General features: G+C 43.2%; 1 protein-coding gene across 1 annotated transcript; it reads left to right on the top strand.

Annotated features, from left to right (window-relative positions):
* Window positions 1-493: 493 nt before the first annotated feature.
* Window positions 494-3,433, top strand: LOC103752164 (C-type lectin domain family 10 member A-like). Its single transcript, XM_008855864.3, has 9 exons — window positions 494-548; window positions 1,175-1,288; window positions 1,753-1,848; window positions 1,935-2,006; window positions 2,084-2,155; window positions 2,380-2,466; window positions 2,554-2,705; window positions 2,784-2,890; window positions 3,033-3,433. Exons 1-9 carry the CDS (start codon window positions 494-496, stop codon window positions 3,187-3,189), a joined length of 912 nt encoding a protein of 303 aa, XP_008854086.3. The 3' UTR covers window positions 3,190-3,433.
* The last annotated feature ends 21,521 nt before the right edge of the window (window positions 3,434-24,954 follow it).

Genomic DNA, 24,954 nt, shown 5'->3' on the forward strand with positions numbered 1-24,954 from the left:
TTCCTCTCAAAGGAGAAAAGGGGGCAAAGACCTAAGGAACCATTGCAGTGGAAAATGCGCTTATGGAGTAAGAGTGGACCATGGCAAGAGAGACCATTGCCCCACCAAGAGATTCATTTGATGGCCCTTGTGTGTTCAAATTGTGGTCTGGCAAGTCATCCTTTGATCCAAAAGAAATGCCATGCTGTTTTCTTTCAAATACTTTGTCACTTTGGCTAATGCTGTAAAACAAGACGGAGTAGCACTGAATCACACATCTGTAGCTCCATTTTTACCTCCAAATTTGGTCCCAAACTCAACTCCACCTCAAAGGTCAATTTGATTCTTACTTCACTTTTGGCTTCACCCCAGCTTGTTTCATCCGAGTCGTGACCGAGAGTTCTACCCTGCTTCTGCTTCAGGCCTTGTCTTAGAAGTAGTTGCACTCCAAACTGAACCCTGGACTCTCAGTTTCAGTTCTGACAGCCCCAGAGCCCTTGTGTTTGTTGCAAGCATGACAACGAAGTATGAAAACTTCCAGAACTTGGGGAGTGAGGAGATCGGAAAAGGTGAGAGGAAAAGAGAAATGTTCTCTTGATATGCCCTGCAAAATTTCTACTGTCCTCTCCTGCCATGCACCTCTGCTCCCTCCCCATCAATGGGTTCAGGTTCTAGACTATGAGAGCCCATTAAGATGAGGATACAAGGTCTTCAGAAAGACAAACAGGAAAGGCCTGAGTGATCTGGCTTCCTGTGCTCTGTGGGAGGGGATGAGTGTACAGTGCAGGTAGCTGGGTTTGGAGGGAAAACTCACTATATGCGCACGTAATCACACAGAGGCTAAGGAACTGATAATGGCCTGGCTGCCCATAGCTGTCTCTGTGTCCTTCACGTACCTCCTCCAACTCTGATATAAGACCTCACATAGCACTGTTGTCCTTACCAGTATGTACTTAATGTATGTGCATTTCCATGGTTGTGCACATGGGCCTGACAGTGTGCCAGGCTTGTGTGAGTGAGGACTTGTGCTGGTTTATGAGAGGTGAAAGGCTGGAGCACCCCCACCCCACAGTCCTTATCCACTCTGTCTACAGCATTACCAGGGCCAAGCTGCCATCCTTAGATAGGTCCCTGGGGCCTACTCTTGCTCTGTCACATTCTAGAGCATTTTTATCCTGACACTCTTCTCTTTCAGCGCCTTCTCCCCAGTCCATCCTGTGCAATACCTTCTCTTGGACCTGCCTTATCCTGTTCTCCCTGGGCCTCAGCCTCCTGTTGCTGGTGGTTGTCGCTGTGATTGGATACCAAAGTGGGTGCCCTCAGGATGGGCAGGGAAGAGAGAAACCACAAGGGTCTAGTGGCAGGGCAGGATGGAGACCCTCAGCAGGAACACTGATGGGTCCAAGGGGCCATTGTGGGACAACAGTGAGGGTCATGACAATGACAAAGGTAACAGCCAGAGGGCTGTAATGGATAGTGTCTTTAATGGAGTGATGGACGAGAACAGTAGTGGAACACTGATAGGGACAGCGAAGGACCCTGAGGGGGAGACTGCTGGCTGCATTTATTGTTATTGGGTTATACAGTCACATTGCCTCACGTCCTGAGCCTTAGTTTCTTCATGTGCAATACTGGGTAACAGCAGTACCTGCCCCACTGGGTTTCTGTGGGGGCAGAATGAGGCATGCAAAGGCACACAAAGAGCCCTGCTTACTGCTGCCACGTGGAGGACATGATCTATCTTGGTTCTGCTCATCCTGTCCACCTCATCAGATTCCCAGTTACAGAGAGACCTAGGCACCCTGAGAACCACTCTGGACAACCTCACCTCAAACACAGAGGTCAAATTCCAGGCACTGACCTCCAAGGGTGAGCTGGACTTTGACAGGGTTCTGGGCTAGAGTCAGGGTGGGTGGGGAGGACCGAATGCTGAGCTTCAGCCCTTTGCTCTCCAGGTAACAGCTTGCAAGAAAGTATAGGTTCTCTGAAAGAGGAGGTGGAGGATAACAGGCAGGAACTGCAAGCAGGTGAGACCTTGGTCTGTGAACGTGCAGAAGGCTGTGGGTGGACGTGGCCTCCTGGTGCTGAACTGCCCTCCTTCTAGGCCGCAGCTTGAAACAGAAGGTGGAGTCTCTGGAGAGCACGGTGGAGAAAAAGGAGCAGGCACTCAAAACAGGTCAGATTGCTGTTGCCCTGTGCCTGGTAGGAGGTGTGTGTGTGTGTGTGTGTGTGTGTGTGTGTGTGCATGTGTGTGTGTGTGTGTGTGTGTGTGTGTTGTGTGTGTGTGTGTGTGTGGGTGTGGGTGTTGCTAGGCTCTGTGCAGAGCATCGGAGCACTAGGAACTCACCAAGCAGATGCTACCCCTAGAGCGCTGTCCCCACTCCTGTCTTTGTGTCCCAGATCAATCTGAAATATTCCTGCACATCCAACAGCTGGGGAAGGACTTGAAGTCCCTGAACTGCCAGCTGGCCAACCTCAAGAACAATGGTGAAGAGGGTCGGGGGTGTAAGTCTCCCTAGTTTATGGTTTATGTTGCACTGTTCTGCATCCCTGCCTTCTCTGATGCCTCCGTAGGCTCTGAAATGACCTGTTGTCCCCTTCACTGGACGGAGTATGAAGGCAGCTGCTATTGGTTTTCTAAATCTGGGAAATCATGGCCAGAGGCTGACAAGTATTGCCAGTTGGAGAATGCCCACCTGGTAGTGGTCAACTCCATGGAGGAACAGGTAATGCCTGTCTGGGCTCTTCTGGGAGGATGTCTGTTGGAAGAGAGTGGTCATCTCCCCCATTTTTTTCCTCCTCAGAAATTTATCCAGCTCCACAAGGGCCCTGGGCATACCTGGATGGGCCTAACGGACCAAAATGGCCCTTGGAGATGGGTGGATGGGACTGACTTTGACACAGGATTCAAGTATGTGTGTAGCCCTAAAGCTTGCTCCTTCTGTCCGGGACTGTCCCACTTCTTCAGCATGTGACCCCAGGGCTGGAGGGGCTCCCGGAAACATGACTGAAAACCTGATCTCCTGGGGATCATAAGTTGTGTTTGTTTTCAGGAACTGGAAACCATATCAACCAGATAACTGGCATGGACATGGGCTGGGAGGAGGTGAGGACTGTGCCCACTTCCATAGTGACGATGGTCGTTGGAATGATGTCTGTCAGAAGCTTTACAACTGGATCTGTGAAACAGAGCTGGGCAGAGGCAGCTAAGACTCCCTGACCCCTAACTTATTTACCCAAAGCCTTGAGCTGCTGAAATTTGGGATTGATGATCCTCTTGTCTCCCCATCTTGGGCATTTTATCTAGGATGTTAAGGGACGGATAAAGAATGGTGTCTAAAAAATGTAGTTTGGTGTTTGGAAGGGTGGGGTTGTTGAAACCCATGAGACTGTGCTGGGTGTAGGCTATTATTGTCAACTTTTTTACAGAATAAAAGAAGGGAAATACACATTCTATGAGTTCTCTTGTCTGGTCATTGGTTAACATTAGGAAGCCTTGGATGAGTAGTGGCAACAAGCGAGTTGAATGGATTTTAGTCAGATAATCTGGTTAGGAACGCTGTTTTGTTATATATTGCTATGGGAGGGTGCACAAGTTATTCTGTTCTGAGTCTCCACTAAAATGGGATTGTTACTACTGACCACTTACCTATTTGTGGCACTCCTGCTTGGAATAGTGAGTGCTTCAAAATTTTTGAATAAATCTTACCGGTCTGTTGTATTCACTACTATAATGAGAAGCTGGATTCATAGATAGGTGACAAAATAATATGGATTTACAACCCAGAATCATCAAACACATAATGACATCCAGGATCCTGGATGAGAATCACTAATTTCAACAACTAAGGATGGTCGTGAGGATACCCAGTTAGGATTTAGAGATGCTTATGGAATCATGAACAGAAATGGACAAATTATTTGCCTATAAGTAAAAATTCAGTAAGTTACAAAAAGGAATAATTCTTTGAGATTAAACATAAAAGAACATCCTTTAAAAATATTTTTTATTTTTATTTTATGTGTATGAATGTTATGCCTGCATGTATATAAGTGTAGTGCCCACAAAGGACAGAAGAGGGTGTTGGATCCCCAGAACTGGAATTTCAGATGGTTGTTCTCAGCTGCCATGTGGGTGCTGAGAATTGAACCCTGGTCTTATGCAAGAACAGTCAGTACTTTTAGCTGCTGAGCCATCTCTCCAGCCCCAAAATTGAATCCTTTTTTTTTTTTTTGAGACAGGGTCTCCCTGTAGCCCCAGCTGTCCTGGAACTCACTATGTAGACCAGGCTGGCTTTGAACTCACAGACATCCGCCTGCCTCTGCCTCTGCCTCCTGAGTGCAGGGATTAAAGGTGCGTGCCACCACAGCTGGCCCAAAATACATCTTTAAAAAAATGAACCAATATACAATTTTTTTGTACTTAAAATACAGCTTTTTTTTTTTTTACTTAAGAGAAAATCGAAATGGAAAAGTTAAGTGATTTAGAAATGAAGAATGTGAACGTTTAAGACATTTCTCAGGAGCAATTGCATGTAACCACAGCACATTTATTAAAAATTAAGATAGGCTGGGTGTGGTGATACATGCCTTTAGTCCCAGAACTCAGGAGGCAGGCAGATCTACATAGTGAGTTCCATGCCAGCTGGGGCTACAGGAAGACCCTGCCTCAAAAAGACAAAAGACAGCGGGGAGTAGTGGTGCACGCCTTTAATCTCAGCACTTGGGAGGCAGAGGCAGGCAGATCTCTGTGAGTTCAAGGCCAGCCTGGTCTACACAGTGAGTTCCAGGACAGCTGGGGCTACAGGACACCCTGTCTCAAAAAGACAAAAAAACCCCAAAAAACAAAAAAACAAAAAAACAAAAGAAACAACAACAAAAAGACAAAAAACAAAACAAAAAGATTGTTATGGGGAGGGGTTTTGTAAACTGAAATCTCCCCATTTTCCTTCTGTTTAAAATTATATAAAGTCACAGGGCATGGTTGCACATTCCTTTAATCCCAGCACTCAGGAGGCAGAGGCAGGCGGATCTCTGTGAGTTCAAGGGCAGCCTGGTCTACATAGTGAGTTCCAGGCCAGTCCCCCTACAGAGAGACCCTGTTTCAAAAGACCAAAAAAAAAAAAAAAAAGAATTATATAAAATCATTCTATCATAATTCTATTTAATATCTAAATTGTATTGCTATACATAAAGTATGGTCAAAGAAAAAAAAGTATCACTCTGATACCCAAACCAGATGTTGGATAGGCATGTCCTCCAAAAGAATTAGCAAAAGCTGGATGTTGGAACCCTAAGAGACTTTGTAGAAAGGGAGGGAGGTAGTCACCCCTCCCACCCAACTGGTCAGCTACAATTGCGTGAGGGGGAGGACCTAAGGCTAGACACAGAAGAAGCCAGGGAGGAGGCAGGAACTTCACCAGTGGCCAGTGGCTGCGGATCTGGAAAAGCTCAGCTGAGATGTAGGAAATAAAAGCCCACAGGGTCCATGATTTTGTAAGTAACCCTTCCTCATTGCCATAGCTCTGTTGGCAAACCCAAGTAAATATCTTTATTCCCTAAACTGTAGTTTTTATCGGTCGGTAGTGAAGAAAGCGTGGATCGTAAGGACAGTCTGGGGACTGGGAGCCGAGAGCACAGGCAGCATGGGCCTCCCAGAAGTAAATTTGACTTTACACCAGATAAGGATATAATAAGGAGGGAGGAAGGGAGGGAGGGAGAGAGGGAGGGAGGGAGGGAGGGGGGAGAGAGAGAGAGAGAAATTATAGACTAATTTCCATAATGAACACAGACTCAAAAATTCTCAAGAAAATACTTTTAAATTTCATTAAAAACATAACAAAAAGATAATCTACCATGATCAAGCTGGTTTCAATCTAGGGATGCAATGATGTTTCAACATATACAAAACAATAAATTTAGAACAGTTGTATTAGTTACTTTCCTGTTGCTGTGATAAACACCTTGACCAAAGCAACTTATGGAAGGAAGAATTTATTGGGCTTATGGCTCCAAGTGGTAAGAGTCCATCATGGTCGGGGAGACATGGCAGGAGGCGTCACAACTGGAGCAGAAAGCTGAGAGCTCACATCTTCAAGCATGCACAGGAAGCAGAGAGAGAAACTGGAAATGGGACAGAGCTCTGAACACTCAAAGCCCACCCACAATGATGTGTTTTCTCCAACAAGGTTGCACTCCCTAAACCTCCACTAATAGTGCCACCAATTGACCAAGTGTTCAACTACTTGAAGTCTATGGGGGACACTTATTCAACCATCATAACAGTCTATATATAGAAACATAAATTATATAACATCTCAATAGATGCAGAAAAAGCCTTTCATAAAGTTCAACATTACTCTAAAAACCCTGAAGAAACTGGGAATAGAAGGATGATGCTTTAGCATAAAAAAAGGGTATATATGACAAACCTATAGCTGACCTTATGCTAAACAGGGGAAAGTTTGAAAGTATTTCTTTTAAAATCAGAAAGTAGACATAGGTGTCTATTCTGTCCACTGTTATTCAATATAGTGTTTTAAGTTTTAGCCGTAACAATAAGGTGAGAGAAAGAAATAAAAGAGATACAAATAGGAAAAAATGAACTCAAATTATTCTTAATTGCAGGTGGTATGATCATATACTTAAAAGTCATTAGTCTATCGGAAATATATATATATGATATATATGGGAATTTATTAAATTAGCTCACAGGATAGAGTCTGAGTAGTCCAACAATGGCTGCACCACACTGGAGAGACTGAGAATCTGGTAGTTGCTCAGTTCATGAGGCTGGATGTCTCAGCAGTCCCAATCTGGCACTGAAGGCCTGACAGATTCCTAGAGATCTGCTAGTCTTCAGTCTACATTGGAATCCAAAGAAGGTGGTCACAGCAGCAAGATGAACTCACCAGTGAGAGAAAAGGCAAGGGGCAAAAAGCAAGAGCTCCCTTCTGCCATGGCCTTTTATACAGGCTGCCATCAGAAGGTAATGCTCACATTTAGGGTGGGTCTTTCAGCTTCAAATGGTCCAATCGAGAAGGTCTCTCTCATTTTAGCTAATCCCAGATCCAGTCAAGTTGACACCCAGGATTAGCCATCATACAACCCCATTCACAAAAGCTAAAAATTCTTTCTTAAAGAATTCCTTCCTTAAAGGAATAAATCTAATATAGGAAATGAATGACCTGTACAATAAAAACACTGAATTAAGATATTGAAGAAGACTCTAGAAGATAGAAAGATGTCTTATGCTGATGGGTCTGAAGAATTAATATCACTAAAATGTATATGCTACTAAAAACGTACAGATTCAATGTAATCACCCACAAAATTCCACTGGCATGAGATGGCAAGATGGCTTAGTGGGTGAAGGTACTTGCCACCATGCCTGATGACTTGAGTTCAATCCCTAGGACCCCACATGGTAAAGGAAAGAACTGACTCCTATAAGTCTTCCTCTTACTTCCAAACACATTCTATGGCACACACACACCCTCTCTTAAATAAATATATACATTATTCCCAAGAATATATAAAAGAAATATTAAATTTATATGGAAGTGCCTAAGTTCCTGAATAGTCAAAGCAATTCTGAATAGAAAGAATAATAATATAAGAGAGAAAATTTAAATTCCTAGAATGAAATGATAATGAGAACATATCAGAACCTGTGGGGTACAATGAAAGTGATCTAAGGGGAAATTTATAGCTGTAAATTCCCGTGTTTAAAAAATTAGAGCAATCTCAAATAAACAACCTAATGATTCATCTCAGGGTCCCAGAAAAACGAGAACAAGCCAAACTCCAAATCAGTAAACAGAAAGAAATAATATAGATAAGGGAATTAAATGTAATGGAAATGAAAAGAACAGAACAAAGAATTAATGAAATGAATAGTTGGCTCTTTGAAAAGGTGAGCAAAATCGACAGACCCTTAGATAACAAAAGAAAGCGGGAAGGCCCAAATTAATAAAATGGCAGTGAAAAGAGAAGTGCTGCAAGTGGTACTCATAGAATTCATAGGACTATTAGGACATTGAAAACCCATATTCCAGTAAATTGGAAAATCTAGAAGAAATAGATGTTTTAAGAGACATGTGATCTATGAAAATCAAAACGAGAGGATACAAACTTCAGTAGGCCTATAACAAGCAACGAGATTGAAGTGGTAATAAAATATTTCCCAACTAAAAAAGACCATGGCTGCATGGATTCACTGCTGAATTCTATCAAACCTTTGAAGGAGAAACACACGCCATGGTACATATATACAATGGAGTTTTATTCAGCTATAACAAAAATTAAATTTTCAGGAAAATGGATTGAACTGGAAAATACTAATGCTAAGTGAGGTAACCCAGACCAGAAAGACTAACACTACATGTTCTCCCTCATGTGTGGATCCTAGCTTCAAATATTCAGATTTGTGCTTTTGATTTGGAGTCTTTGTAGAGGTTAGAAGGCTAGAAAGGGTCCATGAGGGGTATAAGGGGAAAAAGCCTTTGTGTGTGTGTGTGTGTGTGTTTGTTGGGGGGGTACTAGAATACATGTGATATGAAAGTAGAAAGAAGGAATACTAGAGATTAAAAGTTTAAGTGGGGATGGGGGTGAGGAGGATGGAGGATTGGAGAGGGTAGAGGGGGCTTAACCAAAATTAAGGCTATATGAAAAAGACTTATGGAAACCCACTTCTCTGTAAGCTAATTAAAGAACATAATAATAAAAAAGAAGTTTGAATGAAGGTAACCCTGCATGGATGGACAATTTTCCCCTAGAAGATCTGAGTTATTAATCAAAAATCTCAGTGCCAGATGTAGATACCTCCCTATGAGTTGTTGGTCAAGGAGGCTCCAGACCCCCTCCCCCAACAAATAAAAACAACACAGATTATTGCCATTGTTTTTGGTTTCCCACCATAACTGGATGGTAAGACCCTATTGCTGAAGACACTGTACACTTTCGTTGCAAGACACAGAATAATCAAGCTGGAAATGACCTGGAAATTTCCTCCCTGATGGCTAGCAGGCCACTAAGGGAAAAAACATCAATAGTCTTACCCAACAGTAAACCCTGCATGCTACAATACTGACCTTCCAGATAAAATGTGCCCACAGGTACAAAAGTGGCATGAAGGTTATGGTGTGTATGGATTTGAGGCCCATGCCACAAGAGGGAATCATGCCTAATACTGTCAACCTGGTCAAAAGCACAAAGCTCAGGAGGTCACAGACCCTAATTCTATTGTTTTTCTAAGTGGGCATGATGTCAAACTGACTTTAAATATTTATAGTTTTTATGAATTTTAAATTTTGTTTAATTTTAAATAATTAACAACTTAAATATATATCATGCTGAAATAACATTCTGGGTAAATGGGATTAAATGACCCGGGCATGGTGGCGCATGCCTGTAGTCCCAGCATTTGGGAAGTAGAGGCAGGTGGATCTCTGTGAGTTCAAGGCCAGCCTGGTCTACATAGTGAGTTCCAGGACAGCTGGGGCTACAGGGAGACCCTGTTTCAAAAAAGACCAAAAACAAACAAACAAAAAAAAAACAAATAAAATCAAAACAAAACAAAACAAAAACAAAAAAATGGGGTTAAATGAAATTCCATTAAAATTAGTTTCATCTTTTTCTGTGTACTATGAAATTATTATATATGCTCTACGTAAATGGCTTGTATTTTATCTTTATAGCAGTGCTTGTGTAATCTAAGCAGCCTTATAGCAGAATCTATTCACATAATATCCTTATTTTTGGAACTACAATATTTTCCTAGAATACCTCTGTTCTAGTTTGTTTCTCCATTGCTGTGACAAAACACTCTGGCCAATACCAACTTGGGGAGGAAAGGGTTTATTCAGCTTACATCTCCTAACTCACAGTTCATCAGGGAGCCCAAGGTAAGAACTCAGGGCAGGATCCTGGATGCAGGAGCTGAGCACAGGCCACGGAGGAACGCTGCTTACTGGCCTGCTCCCCTGGCCCACACTCAGCCTGCTTTCTTATACAGCATAGGCCCACCTGCCCAGGGGTGGCACCGCCCACAGTGGGCTGAGCCCCCCCACATCACTCAGTAATCACAAAGATGCCCCACAGACATGCCCGAAGGCCAGTCCAATGGAGGAAGTTCACCAACTGAGGTTCCCTCTACCCAGGTGTGTCAAAAGCTATCCAGCACAACCGCATAGCCCTTTTACTCAAAGCTATGCATTTATCATCCTTTTTATTGCTGTTATAAAGTTGTTAACATTGGAGTTGTTCTGCATCTTTACAAAATGTTCTCCAGGCCCGATATGTTGGAGAATCCTCTATGGGTCTCACTCTCCCACACTTGTTAGGTTTGGCAAGAACTCAAGACTGCTCTTCGCTGGGGCCATTTCTCAGGACTGAGTTTGCAGTGAGCATCTTTGAGGGATGAGGCTTGCCTCCTTCCAGAACAAAGAGAAAGTGTGATTCTGTTCATGATAAAAATCAGCAAGGCTTTGTTAGTACTCCTCAGTCATGACAGAAGCTTGCTGTATGTGCAGATGGCACACTGTGTTGGCTCCATGGAAATGAGGATAAGGGGAACCAGCAAAAGCATGCTGATATTGGGGCCTTGTCATGCCATGAGTAGTGGTCTTTTGTTTCTGTCTCAGGAGTCCCATGTCTTTTGCTGGTGTCTCTGAAGCAGTAAGAAGCTAACCTACTAGCTGGCAAGAAAATCACATATTGGACCCAAGAGTATGCACTTAAATCATATGTCTATACTCACCATGGGTTGTAGAAAACTACCAAGTGTGAGCGGATGCAAGAATTAATTCCTTTTTATATGTAAGAATTTTGTCTCACAATTTAAAACATTCAACTAATTTGTCAAAGCCTAGTTTTTATAAAAATTTGGTTTCAGATAAAAATATGGTAGAAAAAAGTGTTACCTTAAAATATTTATGAATTATGAAATGAGTGTCAATATTTCTCTCCCTATAGCAAAATATTATACATGTACTTATATGAGTTGTCAGTATACAAAAGTGTGCATACAATCTATGTATTACTCCTGAGTATTTCTCAGAGTTTTGTAAACTAGCAAGTGAACTTAAGTATTCTGTGGGACTGTACTCAAATCTGACAGATTTTACAGAGAACCGTTATGTTCAGGACCAAAAAAAGCACTATAAAATACATAAAAATAGATTAAAAGTACAAATACGATATGTTGTAGTTGAAATTTCAGAGCTGTTTCTTTTTCTTCTCTTTCCCTTTTACCTCAAAAGTAACAAACACTTTTGAAGCCGCATGTATTATTGTTGCACTTTTGATTTTTACAAAAGTTGTACAGTTAACCAACCAGAGAGTCTGGATAACTGCTGATCGTACATTTGGCCCTCCCATTCTTTTGTTTCTTCTTCTTTGATTAGTAAAGGTTTTCCTAGAGTTTGTCCAAGGTCACAGACTTCTTCAGCTTTGCGCTGTGCGTTCTCAAGAGTAAGGAAGACAGGCTTGCCCCAAGGATTCGCAGTGAAACCCAGAGAATGACAGAATGCGGCTGGGCTGATGACAACGGAACTATCTAGTTTTTCAACCAGAAAATTGCAAATATTTCGCATTTTAGTAAATGTAATGCAGACCTCAGCTTCCATGTGATAAACATTTTTCACTCTACACCACTCTCTGCGTGATGCAGTCCAGGCAGGGCACACACTCTTCTTGGCCTCCCCTGCCGCCTCCTCGGTGCTGCTCACGTGCCTGGCCACCTGTGCCCAGTTGGCTGCGCCTCGACTCCTGAGGTCGTGTGGTTTTCCCAGCCAGGTCAGGCCAGGGAACCAGTACCACGAATACCTTCGATGGTTGGGCAGGTTGCAGCGACCTAGCTGGGCAGCAAGGTTGCCATAGCAACGTCAGGCTCTCTGCGTGGGCAGACTCCTGCACTCTGCGAGGTCCATATTTATGTTTTAGACTCAGAATAGTGCTGCTCTCAACCACGGTCAGAGAAGATTCTTTTTGCAGGGGGAAGAGGTTCATGCTGAGATTCATAACTGATCAAAACGCTGAGAACAAATGACTGTTGTGTGCTCAGCCCTCAATAGAACATCTACAGTATCTCACCACCCCTAAGGCTCAGGGAACATTATGGAAGAGGGGTAGAACTAGAGGTGGAAGATGGGGGAGGGCTGTGAAATGCCGTCTTCTAGATGACGTGGCCGTTATACTCATGAACTCTCAATAACTGTTTATCTGCACAAGACCTGCACAAGATTGAGCTGGTCAACTTTCCTGCACAGAAGGGGAGGGGCTCATGAGGCCCCACCCCTAGCTGAGGAACTAATGGCTGCTGGGGAAGTGGGAGGCATTTTTCTACAGGGGTATAGCCACCAATGAGTTGCCCTTGACCTTGTAAATAAGCTCACCTCCCAACACAGGCAAGCAAGTCTAATTAAATTCAGTGGGTTATAGAATAAAAACATTGTTTTTTAAAATTTAATTGTTTAGAACAAATTTCAAAGAATAAAATTTCTGTTCAAAAAAGAAAATATGGAGGAATGGATATGATTAAAATACACTGTATACATGTATGTGTGATTTAAATAGTCTCTGTATTGTAATTGCTGTACTTGGACCATTTGTTTTTGATTTCGTTTTTTAAGACAGGGTCTCACTATGTAGCCCTAACTGGCTTCAAACTCAGAGATCTGCCTGCCTCTGTCTCCTAATTTCTGCAATTAAAGGCATGAGCCACAGAGCCTGGCTGCACCATTTGTGTTTAATGTTATAATAGATACGTTTGGATTTGGGTTTATTTATCATTATTTGCTTCCTGCTTTTTTCATCTGTTTTAATTTTCTGTATCTCATTTGTTGTTTTCTTTGGGCCTAAGCATTTTATAGCACTCCATTTTTTAGTTTTCCATTTTAATTTTATTGTGATTTTTACAATACCTTTTTCTGAAGTTAAAAACAATGGTTGCCTGAGGATTATAAAGTACAAAGTTAGCTTCCTACAGTGTACCTAGAATCATCACTTTGCTACTTTAATTGGAATGTAGAGAGATTACCAGTTTACTGTTCTCTCTACTGTCTCCTGTCATCTACTGATCTGTGTCTCCATGTTCTACTAGTAATCTGCAGTTCACATTTCAGAATGTGCTGTATTTGGAAATAGGGCCTTTGAAGATGTGGTTGAGTTAAAATGAGGTCATTAGTTTGGGTCTTTATCCAATACCGCAGTTGCTCTTATTAGAAGAGGAAAAATGCACATATGACCTAGATATGTATGCCTGAAAGATCATGTGGACACACTGCAAGAGACAGCTACCTGCAAGGCAGAAGAAACCAAATCTGTTAACATCTTGATCATGGAGTTGTAGCCTCCACAACTGTGGGAAAATAAATTTATAATGTTTGACATACCCAGACTTTGGTATCTTGCTGTGGCAGCCCAGGAAACTCTGCTCATTCTGTCTCTGTTTATTTCACAACTGCCTGAGTTGAAAACCCTACAGGCAATGTTTTCTTTTTTTCTGCTTTCAAACATCAAGCATATCTCTCTCAAGAAGGAAAAAAAGCCGGGTGTGGTGGCACATGCCTTTAATCCCAGCACTTGGCAGGTAGATCTTTGTGAGTTCGAGGGCAGCCTGGTCTACATAGTGAGTTCTAGGACAGCTGGGGCTCCAGGGAGACCCTGTCTCAAAAAGACAAAAAAAAAAAAAAAAAAAAAAAAAAATCCATCAATCCATCATTTTGCCTAGATATTAGATATTTGCTGTTTTGTTTCTCTTCCTCGATTCTTGATAATCCATTTTTTTCTGCTCAGTTTCCTCTTTTACAAAGAACTTCCATTAGTCATTCTGCTAAAACAAGTCTGAGGGCAATACATTCTCTTGTTTGTCTTAATCTGATTATATCTTCCTTTCACTTGCTCATGCGTCATATTCTCATTGATACAGACTTCTGGGTTGATAGGTCTCTCCCTTCAGCCCTGGGAAGATGTGGCTCTTCTTTCAGCTTTACAACTTCTGTTGAAAAAAAGTCAGTTGTCACTGGAATCCTCCAGGGGAATGTGCTGAGGTTCCTGTCTTTGCCTTTTGTTTCCCACCGTGGGTTTCTCTGGGCTTATCTTCATTGAGGTCTTCAGGAAGCTACATAAAAATCGCAGTTGCAATTCTGGTATCAGAAGGTGCCATTTGTTAAAATAGTTTCAGGCAGTTTGTACCCAATTTTTTTTCCCATCACAAACCTTGGTGAATTGTAGCACCTATTTTTGCTCAGGCTAGTAAGGGAGCACTTCTGATGACTGAGAAGGTCTGTCATTGATGAACATGGTCTTCCAATTGCTTGAATGACTTGCTATGATTGGGGAAAATGTAATCTTTCATGAAGAAATTGCTATGATTAGTGTAAACACAGTTTTTAATTTGAACGGAGGACTGCTGTGATTGGTGCAAGCACCCTTGCCATACCCTTTTCTGGTTGTGGAAGCAGCCTGTTCAGTTCCTTTTTAGAATTAGCTGGGATACACCACAGGGGGTGCTGCCCCCTGGTGTTGTAACATTAGGGCCGTGAAAAGACCTCTCAGGTTAATCTTTCCATGCCTACTTTTGATGTTTATTCCTAGCAGAGTGGGCTGAGCTGATAACATGAAGATGAGACCTCAGGAGAGACAAAGATGCAGCAGCATTAGTGAAGACGGCAGCAGCTAAGAGTGTCTGACAGTTCCACAGAGAAAGCAGGGCAGGGAGGTGGCAGAGATGACTGAAGAGCGGAAGGTGAGAAAGTGCGTTCCTGGTTGCCAGCGGAGTTCCAGGGAGCTGCCAGGCCTGACAGGCTAAAACCCCTCACACCCTGGACCCATGAACTATAACTCAAGCATATGAGATGCCAACACCTGAGCCCTGTTCAAAAGTGTGACAGCAGCGAGTTCTGTCTGCTGCTGCTTGAAGTTAAGGACTGCAGTAGCTGCCAAACACTGAGGTCACTGGTGGTTAAACTCTGAGCAATAAGCCCCAACATGGGTATCCATAGTCATAAGTCTCTGTTGACTAAAGCCTCAAGCAATAGGCCCCTAGCTCTTCAAGCCTCTGGGCACTCGAAAGATCAGGACTGTTAACACTAGAAAACTCCTAGTTTAAAATTTATTTTTGTTTTATTTTATTTTATTTTTTAAGAATTTTTATTATTTTAATTTTATGTGTATGAGTGTATAGCTTGCATGTAGATAGGTGCACCCATGTCATGCAATGCCTGTGGAGGTCAGAAGAGGGTATCAGATCCCCTGGAACTGGAGTTATGAACAGTTGTTAGCCACCACATGGGTGTTAGGAACCAAACCTGGGTTCTCTGCTAGAGCAGCCAGTGTTTTTAACTACTGAGCCATCCCTCCAGCCTTTATTGTTTTTTCTTAAGAATTTCATACATGAGGCTGTGGAGAGATGGCTCAGCAGTTAACAACACTGTTCTTGCAGAAGACCAGGGTTCAAATCCCAGTACCCACATGGCAGCTAACAACTGTCTGAATCTCCAGTTACAGGGGATCCAACAGCCTCTTCTGTCCTCCACAGGCATTGCACGACACAGATACACTTACCTACATGTAGGCAATACACTCATGCACATAAAAAAAACAGGTTCTTTTGGGGCTGAAGAGATGGTTCAGCAGTTAAGAGCACTGACTACTCTTGCAGAGGACCCATGTTCGATTCCTAGTACCCACATGGTGGCAACGAAGTGTCCTTAACTCCAGTTCCGGGGAATCCAAAATCCTCTTCTGACCTCTGTGACATTGCATGACACGGGTGCACTCACATACATGCAGGCAATACACTCATATACATAAAATTAAAAATAATAATAAAATATTTTTAAAAAAGAATTTCATATATGAGTACAATTTATTTTCATCCTATCCACTCCTCTCCTTCAACTCTTCCTGTGTCTCCCTATATTCTGCTCTCAAATCCCCCCCATATATGTACATGTCACCTACTGCATCCAATTAAGTGTTGCCCATAGGTACTTGGGTGTAGGGCTATGGGCGTGCGGGATCTCGGGGCGCCAGCTGCTGGGCGTGGCGCCGGTCTCCCACACGTCGCTGCGGTCCCGCGGGCTGTGTCTGCTGGGGTGCGCGCGTGTCCCGCACCGCGTTGCTGTGGGTCTCGCATCTACTGGGTGCTGGCGACTCTACTGATCGCTGCGCTCCCAGGCGGGTCCCTGCTTCTCCACGTTGTTGAGGCTCTCTGCTACCGGGGCTGGCCCAATCAGGTTCCGTCTCAATCCACCGTGCACTTCCTCGAGATACGAGATCCGTCAGCTGCCGGATTGCGTGGGACGGTGCAGAGACGCTGAAAGCTGGGTTTCCGGGAGTCGTGTTTTACGAAGAGACAGCCCTCTCCGGGAAGGCTGGATTGTAGGCAGTAAGACACAGAACTCAGCTCAGTCAGTGGTACAGCCCCTTTATTCTGTGACTCAGCTCGGCTCCAGGCCTTAGTGATCCAGCTTCGATTAATTAGGGGAAACCAGGATATTTTATACTGTGGGGGCAGTGGTAAAAGCCTTAATTGATAGGTACTTTTAAGATGCCTCATTTACATGTGGTGGTGGGCTCCTGCCAGGCTGCCAGACATTGTCTGAAAATCACACAGGAAAAGCTGGCAGTTGCAGAGCCAGAGGCCATGGCTACTTCAAAAGATGAGTCAGGAAGATGCCGGGAAGGCACCCTGCTGATAAAAGGAGTCTCTGCATATGAAGCCGAGCCCATAGGCTATCCGGACATGGAGAGACTGCTACTTTACACAACAGGGGTCCCCAACATAGGGCTAACTACCTGGCATGAGAAACCTATCAGAGGCTTGTCCCTGAAGTAAACTGACTCTCCCTCCCTCCCTTGGCAGCTGTCAACTGTAGCTCTTCAACTAGGGATGAGGCCTTGTGTGTCCTTCTCCCTTCCATATTGCAATACTGACTGGTGTGGTATTGTGCAGGTGACTATATTGTTGGGAGGTCATAGGTACAGCATCCCTGTCATGTCTGGAAGGCACTACACTATTTGGTGGCCGTCCTCCCTGTCCTTTGACTTTTACAATCTTCCCATCCCCTTTCTGCAATGTTCCCTAGCCTTGGGTGTAGTGGTTGTGTTATAGATGTCCCATTTGGGGATAGGCATTTCACAGTCACTGCATTTTGGTCAGCTGTGATTCTCTGTAATAGCCTGTGTAATAGTCCATCTGCTGCAAAAATAAACTTTGATGAGATGTGAGAGCTGAACTTATCTATATGGGTATGAGGATATGTATTTAGAAGGCAGTTGCATACCATACTCTATCAGTTTCGTATCTTACAACTTCTGTTATTATTATCATTATTTTATTATTATTGTGTGTGTATGAGTATACTAACTGCATGTATGTTAGTGCACCTGTGCTGTGCAATGCCTCAAGAGGTCAGAAGAGGGCATTGGATCCCTTGGAACTGGAGTTAAAGACAGTTGTTAGCCACCATGTATGTGAGTGCTGGGAACTGAACCTGGGTCCTCTGTGAGAACAGTCAGTGTTCTTAACTACTAAGCCATCTCTCCAGTCTGGTATCTTATCATTTCTATCTGGGTAAAGTCAAATATCCCTAGCCTCCTGATGGGTAGCATTTGGTGACCCTGAAAGGACCCCTTTTGGGTTTGGCCTTGAGAAACGGACAGATGACAGAGATAATTAGCTTTAATCTTCCCACTAGCCACCTAGACCTTTGCTTCAGTATCCGCCAAAATTGGCAAGGTTTTGCCCCAGATGCCTCTGGTTATACTGTTCTCCCTCAAGAGACATCAACCTCTCCTCTCTATCACTTAATTTGTAGTGGTGCTCTTTTGGCTGAGTTCATCAATTTGCAACTTGTAAGAGTCTTAACTTGGCTACCTGGTTAGACTATGGACTGGTTGTACCAACTCCTCAGTTTTTTTTTTTTCATGTGTGTTTTTGTATGTGTCCATGTGTGCGCAGGTGTGCTCCCAATGTGTGCCTTATTTTTAAAAAATATCCCTGGAATTGGAGTTATAGACAGTTGTTAGCTGCCATGTGGGTGCTGGGATTTGAACCTGGGTCTTCTGCAAGAACAGCCAGTGTTCTTAACTGCTGAGCCATCTCTCCAGCCCATGTGCCTTATTTTTTAAGACAGGGTCTCTCACTGAACCCGGAGCTTACTGTTTTTGCTAGACTGGCTGTCCAGTGAATCCCTAAGATTGTCCTGTCTCTTTCTCCCATCCTTAGTGCTTGGGTTGTAGGCATGCATGCCATACCTGTCCTTTTATGTAAGTGCTGGAGATTTGAGCTCAGGTCCTCATGCTTGCATGGCCAGCATCTTCTCTGCTGAGCCAACTCCTCAGCCCCATCTCCTTGCTTTTACATGTTTTGGTTCAGAAACTTTGGTTTGGATGACAGATTAATTACTGTAGAAGCTCTATTTGGAATTATTGGCTATACCACAGTGATAGTTTTCATCTTGGCTTCTGAAGTGACTCTGGGGCTCTACTCCAGCCTTGGAACACTGAATTGCCTCTTATACCACAGTAGTGGTCTCTGTGATTTGGAAAGCTATGTTCTGTAGTTAAAACAGATATTGTAGATTGTTTACACCATTATATAGTCTTGTGGCCTTGTTCTGCATTTTGAAATTTTATTTTGGGATATTGGTTATACTAGAGTAGTGGTCTTTATTTTGGTTTCTGACATCTAGTTCCAACTCATTTTCTAGAGATTTGGTGTGTGTTTTTGTTGGAGAACATTTGTTTCATGAGTACTTGTAAGGACTCAGTATCTGGAGTGAATATTTGTACATGGCGAAGAAGGAGCATTTTCTGTCTGTCCCTATTTCATTTTGTCTTGTGAGACACCTTTTATCACTTGCTTTACCTCTCTGATGTTCCAAAAAAAAATTCACCCCTTGGGTGTCTAATGGGTAACTATTGTTAATTTAAGAAACAGGGGCTCAAAAAAGGAGAATGATTTTCCTTTGTAACAGTTCCTGGCCTTTATACTAATTAGATTAAAAACAAGGGCCAGAGAACAGGTCCTTAAGCTGTAACACTTCTCTCCAGCTAGAACTATTTCATATAATAGAGGAAAAGGAGGAAGCCTCCTATGACCAGAACTTTATGAAAGTATGCCAGAATCCTAGACCCAGATTCCTGTTGGATTTGTGTAACTGCAATTCGAAGCCTCCCCAAGTCTACAGTTCCTAGGAAGCTACAGGAGTTTAAGATAAGGTACCAAACCTTGCATCATCCTTGGATAGAGGAAGCCAGAAATGATAAATAGGACCCACTCATTTACATTCTAAGGCATCCACCATCTCAGAGTAACACAAAATATCCCCCAAAGTCTAGTCAACAAGAACCACAACACCCAGGAAAGACTCAGTGTGAATATTGTTGGAAAAGGTACTGTCTGACCTCCAGGGGAGCTATAAGGGCACCAACTCACCTTGAATTCAAGTCTGGGCAGGTCTTCCAGTGCCAAAGACTGGCATTTGGATGAAAGAGGTAGCAGGAGATGTCCACATTCGTATGGTATGGGGTAGCTCTTGGCATGACAGGTTATTGTGATTTCTCAGTTCTCGTGGGTAATAAACTTTTGTCTCACGTCTGTTTTTCTGTAAGAGTGTATTGTATTTCACATACACATATTTGGAAATTTGTTTCCTAGGCACTGAGCTGACCTAAGACAAACTGAGCATTCATTCATCATGGCAACACGGCCCAAGTATTGAAGGAAAGCTCAAAGATGGAAGGTGATGGTCTAATAGTGGATGTGAGAAAGGAAAAGGAAGAAGAGCAACAAGCAGGCAGCGGGTGCATTCATTCCCCTCTGCTCTTGACTGTGGGTGGCTGGCTGCTTGAGTTCCCATTTTTATTCCCTGAAATGATGAACTATGTCCGGAACTATAAGATGGAGGCCTCAGGCTCTGTGGGACCAGAGCATACTGTGAATGTAGGCCCCCAGCCCTGGCAGATCCTGAGAGAACCCTGCAAACAGACCTCCAGCTCATGCAGACCAGAGAGCACTCCAGGAACAAGCCTTCTGCCTCCATGAGTCAAGAGAGCATTTCAGGACTAGAGCCCTGGCTTTGGAAAGACCTGGGAGCACCATGGGACCAGGTTTCCAGCCTTAGTGGTTTAGAGGTCAGTGCAGGGCCTGAGCTTTGGCTCCAGTGTGCCCAGAGTCCCTTGAAAGACTGGGGTTTGGTTCCAGTGGTTTCTAAGGTCGGTGTGGATGTGAGGTTTTTGACTTCTGAGGATCCAGTGGTCACTGCAGGCCTGGCAGTCTATACTTCTGTGGTTCTAGAGGTTATTTCAGGCCTGTGGCTCTAACCACAGGCCCCAGATAGTACACAGACTTCAGTGGGTCTGCTGTTTGGTATTCTGCCCCGAGAGGATTCACAGAGACCATGGGGTGATGGGTTGATGGATTGATGGGGTTCTGATCTAATCTAGTTACCTTGGGGCTTGATGTGGAGGTCTCACCCCTGGTCCTGGGGGCACCTGGCCAGGACAAGATCACCTCAGCAATTCCATCTGACAATCAACAAGTTTCACTTTTCCCTGTGGCTAAAGGTCATGCAGATATCATTCTAGAGAGAAAACCAAATCCAAATAGTCTTGGAAGAAGAGGAAATAAAAGTTGAAAGACAAACCCATACCAACAGATGCACAAAACACATCAAAGAAACAAAGAATATGACATAATCAACACCCATGACCCATCCCCAACCAACCGACTCCCCTTTGAGGGAATTGAAAACCACAAAGATAACTGAAATGTCTAAAAATCCAGTCTTACTTTTTTTTTTTGGTCCTTTTGAGACAGAGTCTCCCTGTAGCCCCACCTGTCCCGGAACTCACTATGTAGACCAGGCTGGGCTTGAACTCACAGAGATCCACCTGTCTCTGCCTCCCAAGTGCTGGGATTAAAGGCGTGCGCCCATCTATCAGTTTTACTTTTTTAAAATTAAAAAAAATATTTTTATTTTATGTGTATGAGTGTATTGCCTGTATGTATGTGAGTGCACCCATGTTGTACAATGCCACGGAGGTCAGAAGAAGGCTTCGGATTCCCCTGGAACTGAAGTTAAGGACGGTTCGTAGCCACCATGTGGGTGCTGGGAATTGAACCCAGGTCCTCTGCGAAAGCTGTTGGTGCTCTTAACTGCTGAGCCAACTCTCCAGTCCCCAGTTTTACTTTTTAAAAAATATTTCAAAAATTATTTAAATACATTTTTTATTATTTCTCTTTTATGTGTAGTATTGCCTGTATGTGTGTAAGTACATCCATGTTGTGCAATGCCCACAGAGGTCAGAAGAGGGTGTCAGGTCCTCTGGACCTGAAGTTACAGATGGTTATTAGCCATCCTGTGGTGCTGGGAATTAAATCCAGATCCTCTGTAACAGCAGCCGGCACTGTCAGATATGTTAGGGCCTATCAAGTCAAGTTTTTGTCACCACATGTTCTTTGGTGTGTGTCCATCCACTGGAGCCTGGCTAACCTGTCTAGTACCACTTTCTTAGAGAAATCCAACTCTCCCTCTCCCAGTAGTTATTGATCGCCAATAATTTCTTAGCTAAAGTTGGGGCTTTGTCCTCATTTCCTTACTGCTATGCTGGGATTTTGCATGGCTTGAGCTTGCATGCATCTTGTGCATGCCGTTACCATTGCTGTAAATTCATATGAGTAGCTTCCTAGCTATCTGGAATACTCTGTGGTCCCCCGCCACCTCTGGTTCTTACAATCTTTTTGCCCCCTTTTCCACAGTGGTCCCTGAGCATTAGGTGGTAGAAAAACTGTTACACAGACTCAGAAAAAGAAGCAACATATATTTTCTCTTGTTTGTGGACCTTAGTTCCAAATCCTTAGATGTATTTATATATCCTGATGTAACTGTAGGAGCCAGGAAAATGGAAGGAACCACAGGAGTAAGGGGAAGAAGGAGTTCAAGAGAGGGAGATAGTAGGAGACAGGTGTTATCAGGGGGAAAATGAGAGATACTTTAACTGGGGGTGGAGTAGGGAGGGTTATACAGGAGGAGACAGAAGAGAGATAAATGACACTTAGGTGGCATGAAAAACCAGAGGGAAATGCATTAGTTCAAAAACCTACCGAAAAATACACATACAAAAGAAATAAAGATGGCCAAGAAATGTCTTAAAAAGTGTTGAACATTGTTAGTAATTAGGGAAATGCAAATTTAAACTACTTTAAGATTTCATCTTTCCCCAGCCAGACTAGCTAAGATCAAGAGAACAAATTATACCAAATACTGGAGAGGATGTGGGGAAAAGGGAATGCTTATCCACTGCTGGTGGAATTGCAAACTTGTGCAACCCCTATGGAAAGCAGTGTGGAGAACTCTTAAAAAAACACAAATGACCCACCATTTGACCCAGTTATACCATTCTTGGCATATAATCAAAGGACTTATCCTATTGCAGAGATACTTGTCCCTCCATATTTATTGCTGCTCTTTTTGCAATAGCTAAGAGATGGAAGCAACCTAAGTGTCCCTGAACTGATGAGTAGATAATGAAAATGTGGTACATTTACACAATGGAGTTATACTCAGTGGGAAAGAAAGAGGAAATCATGAAATTTGCAGGTAAATGGATGGAACTAGAAACCGTTATACTAAGTGAAGTAACGCAGCCTGAGAAAGACAATCGACATATGAACATCCCTCATATGTGGGTCCTAGCACCAAATCCTTATATGTGCATATGTATCCTGATGTAACTGTAGGAACCAGGAAAATGGAAAAGAACTAGGGAGGTAAAGGAAAAGAAAGAACCTGAGAGAGAACAGTAGGAAACAGGTGCTATTACGGGAGAAAGGGAGAAAAATGGGGGTATTAAATGGGAGGGGGAAGGAGCGTTATACAAGGAACTTTGGGGAAAAAGGAAAAGAAGGAGTTCAAGCAAGGTGGGACTGTAAAGTCTATGACTCACAACAGAAAATAATCTCTGTTGGTGCAGTAGTGGTACTTTATCTTGGGGGTAATCAACAACTATCTAACTGAACTTAAGACCCACTCAATGGGAGGGAACTCATATGTGGTATTATAAAAATAGCCAAACACACATGGCTATAGAGCTCATAGATCCTAGAGAAAAACCCACTTTTGTCACATCCTTAGACCAACATAATTTCTTACTGTATTCTAAATACGTATCCTTATATATACAGACAAGTGTACCTCTCACCATTCATCAAAGAAGCTTCTTTTTGCAACAGATGGAGACTATTACAAAGTTTCACAACTGTCAAATGCAGAGAGTGTTTGTGAGGTGGTCATCCCTAAGTGACACATCTATAATGCAATTTCTACACCTAAGGCTCAGGGAACAGAGTGGAACAGTGGGAAGAAAGAATATTATGGCATCTTTCAATTCTCATCAGTGAAGCTTTCTCATACAACAGATGGTGATTAACCCAGAAAGCCACAACTGGCCAAAGCGCAGAGAATAAGAGACTGCAGAGTGTCCTTAAATAGGACACCTATGTTAGTCTTTTAAAGAGAATTAATGATCACATAGGACAATCATATGGATATGTGAATTACAAGGTAAAGAAATAATCCTGGGGCTAGAGAGATGGCTCAGCGGTTAAGAGCACTGACTGCTCTTGGAGAGGACCTGGATTCGATTCCCAGAACCCACATGGCGGCTACGAACTGTCCTTAACTCCAGTTCCAGGTGAATCCGAAGCCCTCTTCTGACCTCCGTGGCATTGCACAACATGGGTGCACTCACATACATGCAGGCAATATACTCATACACATAAAAAAGAAATAATCCTAAAAGCAGCACAAGAAAAACGTCATCTCACAAACAAAGGCAGAAATATCAGAATTACCCCAGACTTTTCATCAGCAACCAGGAAATCCAGAAAAACATGGAATGAAATATTTCAAGCTCCAAAAATAAATAACTGTGAATCAATAATTCTATATTATGCAACAGTATGCTTTAAAATTGATGGGGAGATAAGGGTATTTCAGGACAAACACAAACTAAGGCAAGTCATGACAACCAGGCCAGCACTGTAGAAAATTCTTAACAGAATACAGGGAGGAAGAAAGCTAGCCTTCTCCATGTGGATACATGGAAGCACACACTCCATGAAAAGGACAGACACGCAAAGTAGACCTGGGAAAGAAACAACCATGTCTAACACAGTGTTCTAGTCTGCCTTCAACTGCTGTGACAAAACACTCTGACAAATAACAACTTGAGGGTGGGGAGGGGATTTATTTGTCTTACATCTCCTGGGTCACAGTTTATCACTGAGGGAGCCCAAGGTAGGAATACAGGGCAGGAACCTGGAAGCAGGAGCTGAAGCACAGGCCATGGAGGAATGCTGCTTACTGGCTTACTCCCCTGGCCCATGCACAGCCTGCTTTCTTATATAATATAGCCTGCCTAGGGGTGGCACCACCCACAGTGGGCTCTGCCCACCCACATCACTCAAAAATTAAGAAAATATCCCACAGACATGGTCATAGGCCAGTCCAGTAGAGGTAATTCACCAATTGAGTCTCTATCCAGATGTGTCAAGTTGATAGTTAAAGCTATCCAGCACGCACAGCAACTCAGCAAACCCTTAAAAGTAACACAGAAGGAAAAGAAATACCAATAAATTAGCAAAACAGAACACAACCAAACAAATTTATAGGGAATAGCAAATCCCTTTCTATCATAAACTTGGATATAACTGACCCTACTCACCACTAAAAAGATGTAGACTAATGGACTGGATTAAAAAACAAGAAGGGGGGAGGGAGGCTGGAGAGATGACTCAGTGGTTAAAAGCATTGGCTGCTCTTGCAGGGGACCTAGGTTCAATTACCAGCACCCACACAGTGGCTAACAGCATCTGTAACTCCAGTTCCAGCAGATTCAACACCTGTGAGATCAAGGCCAACCTGGTCTACATAGAGAGTTCCAAGTCAGCTGGGGATACAG

Source organism: Nannospalax galili, unplaced genomic scaffold (genome assembly GCF_000622305.1).
Source record: "Nannospalax galili isolate Female #2095 unplaced genomic scaffold, S.galili_v1.0 scaffold146, whole genome shotgun sequence".
Taxonomy (NCBI): domain Eukaryota; kingdom Metazoa; phylum Chordata; class Mammalia; order Rodentia; family Spalacidae; genus Nannospalax; species Nannospalax galili.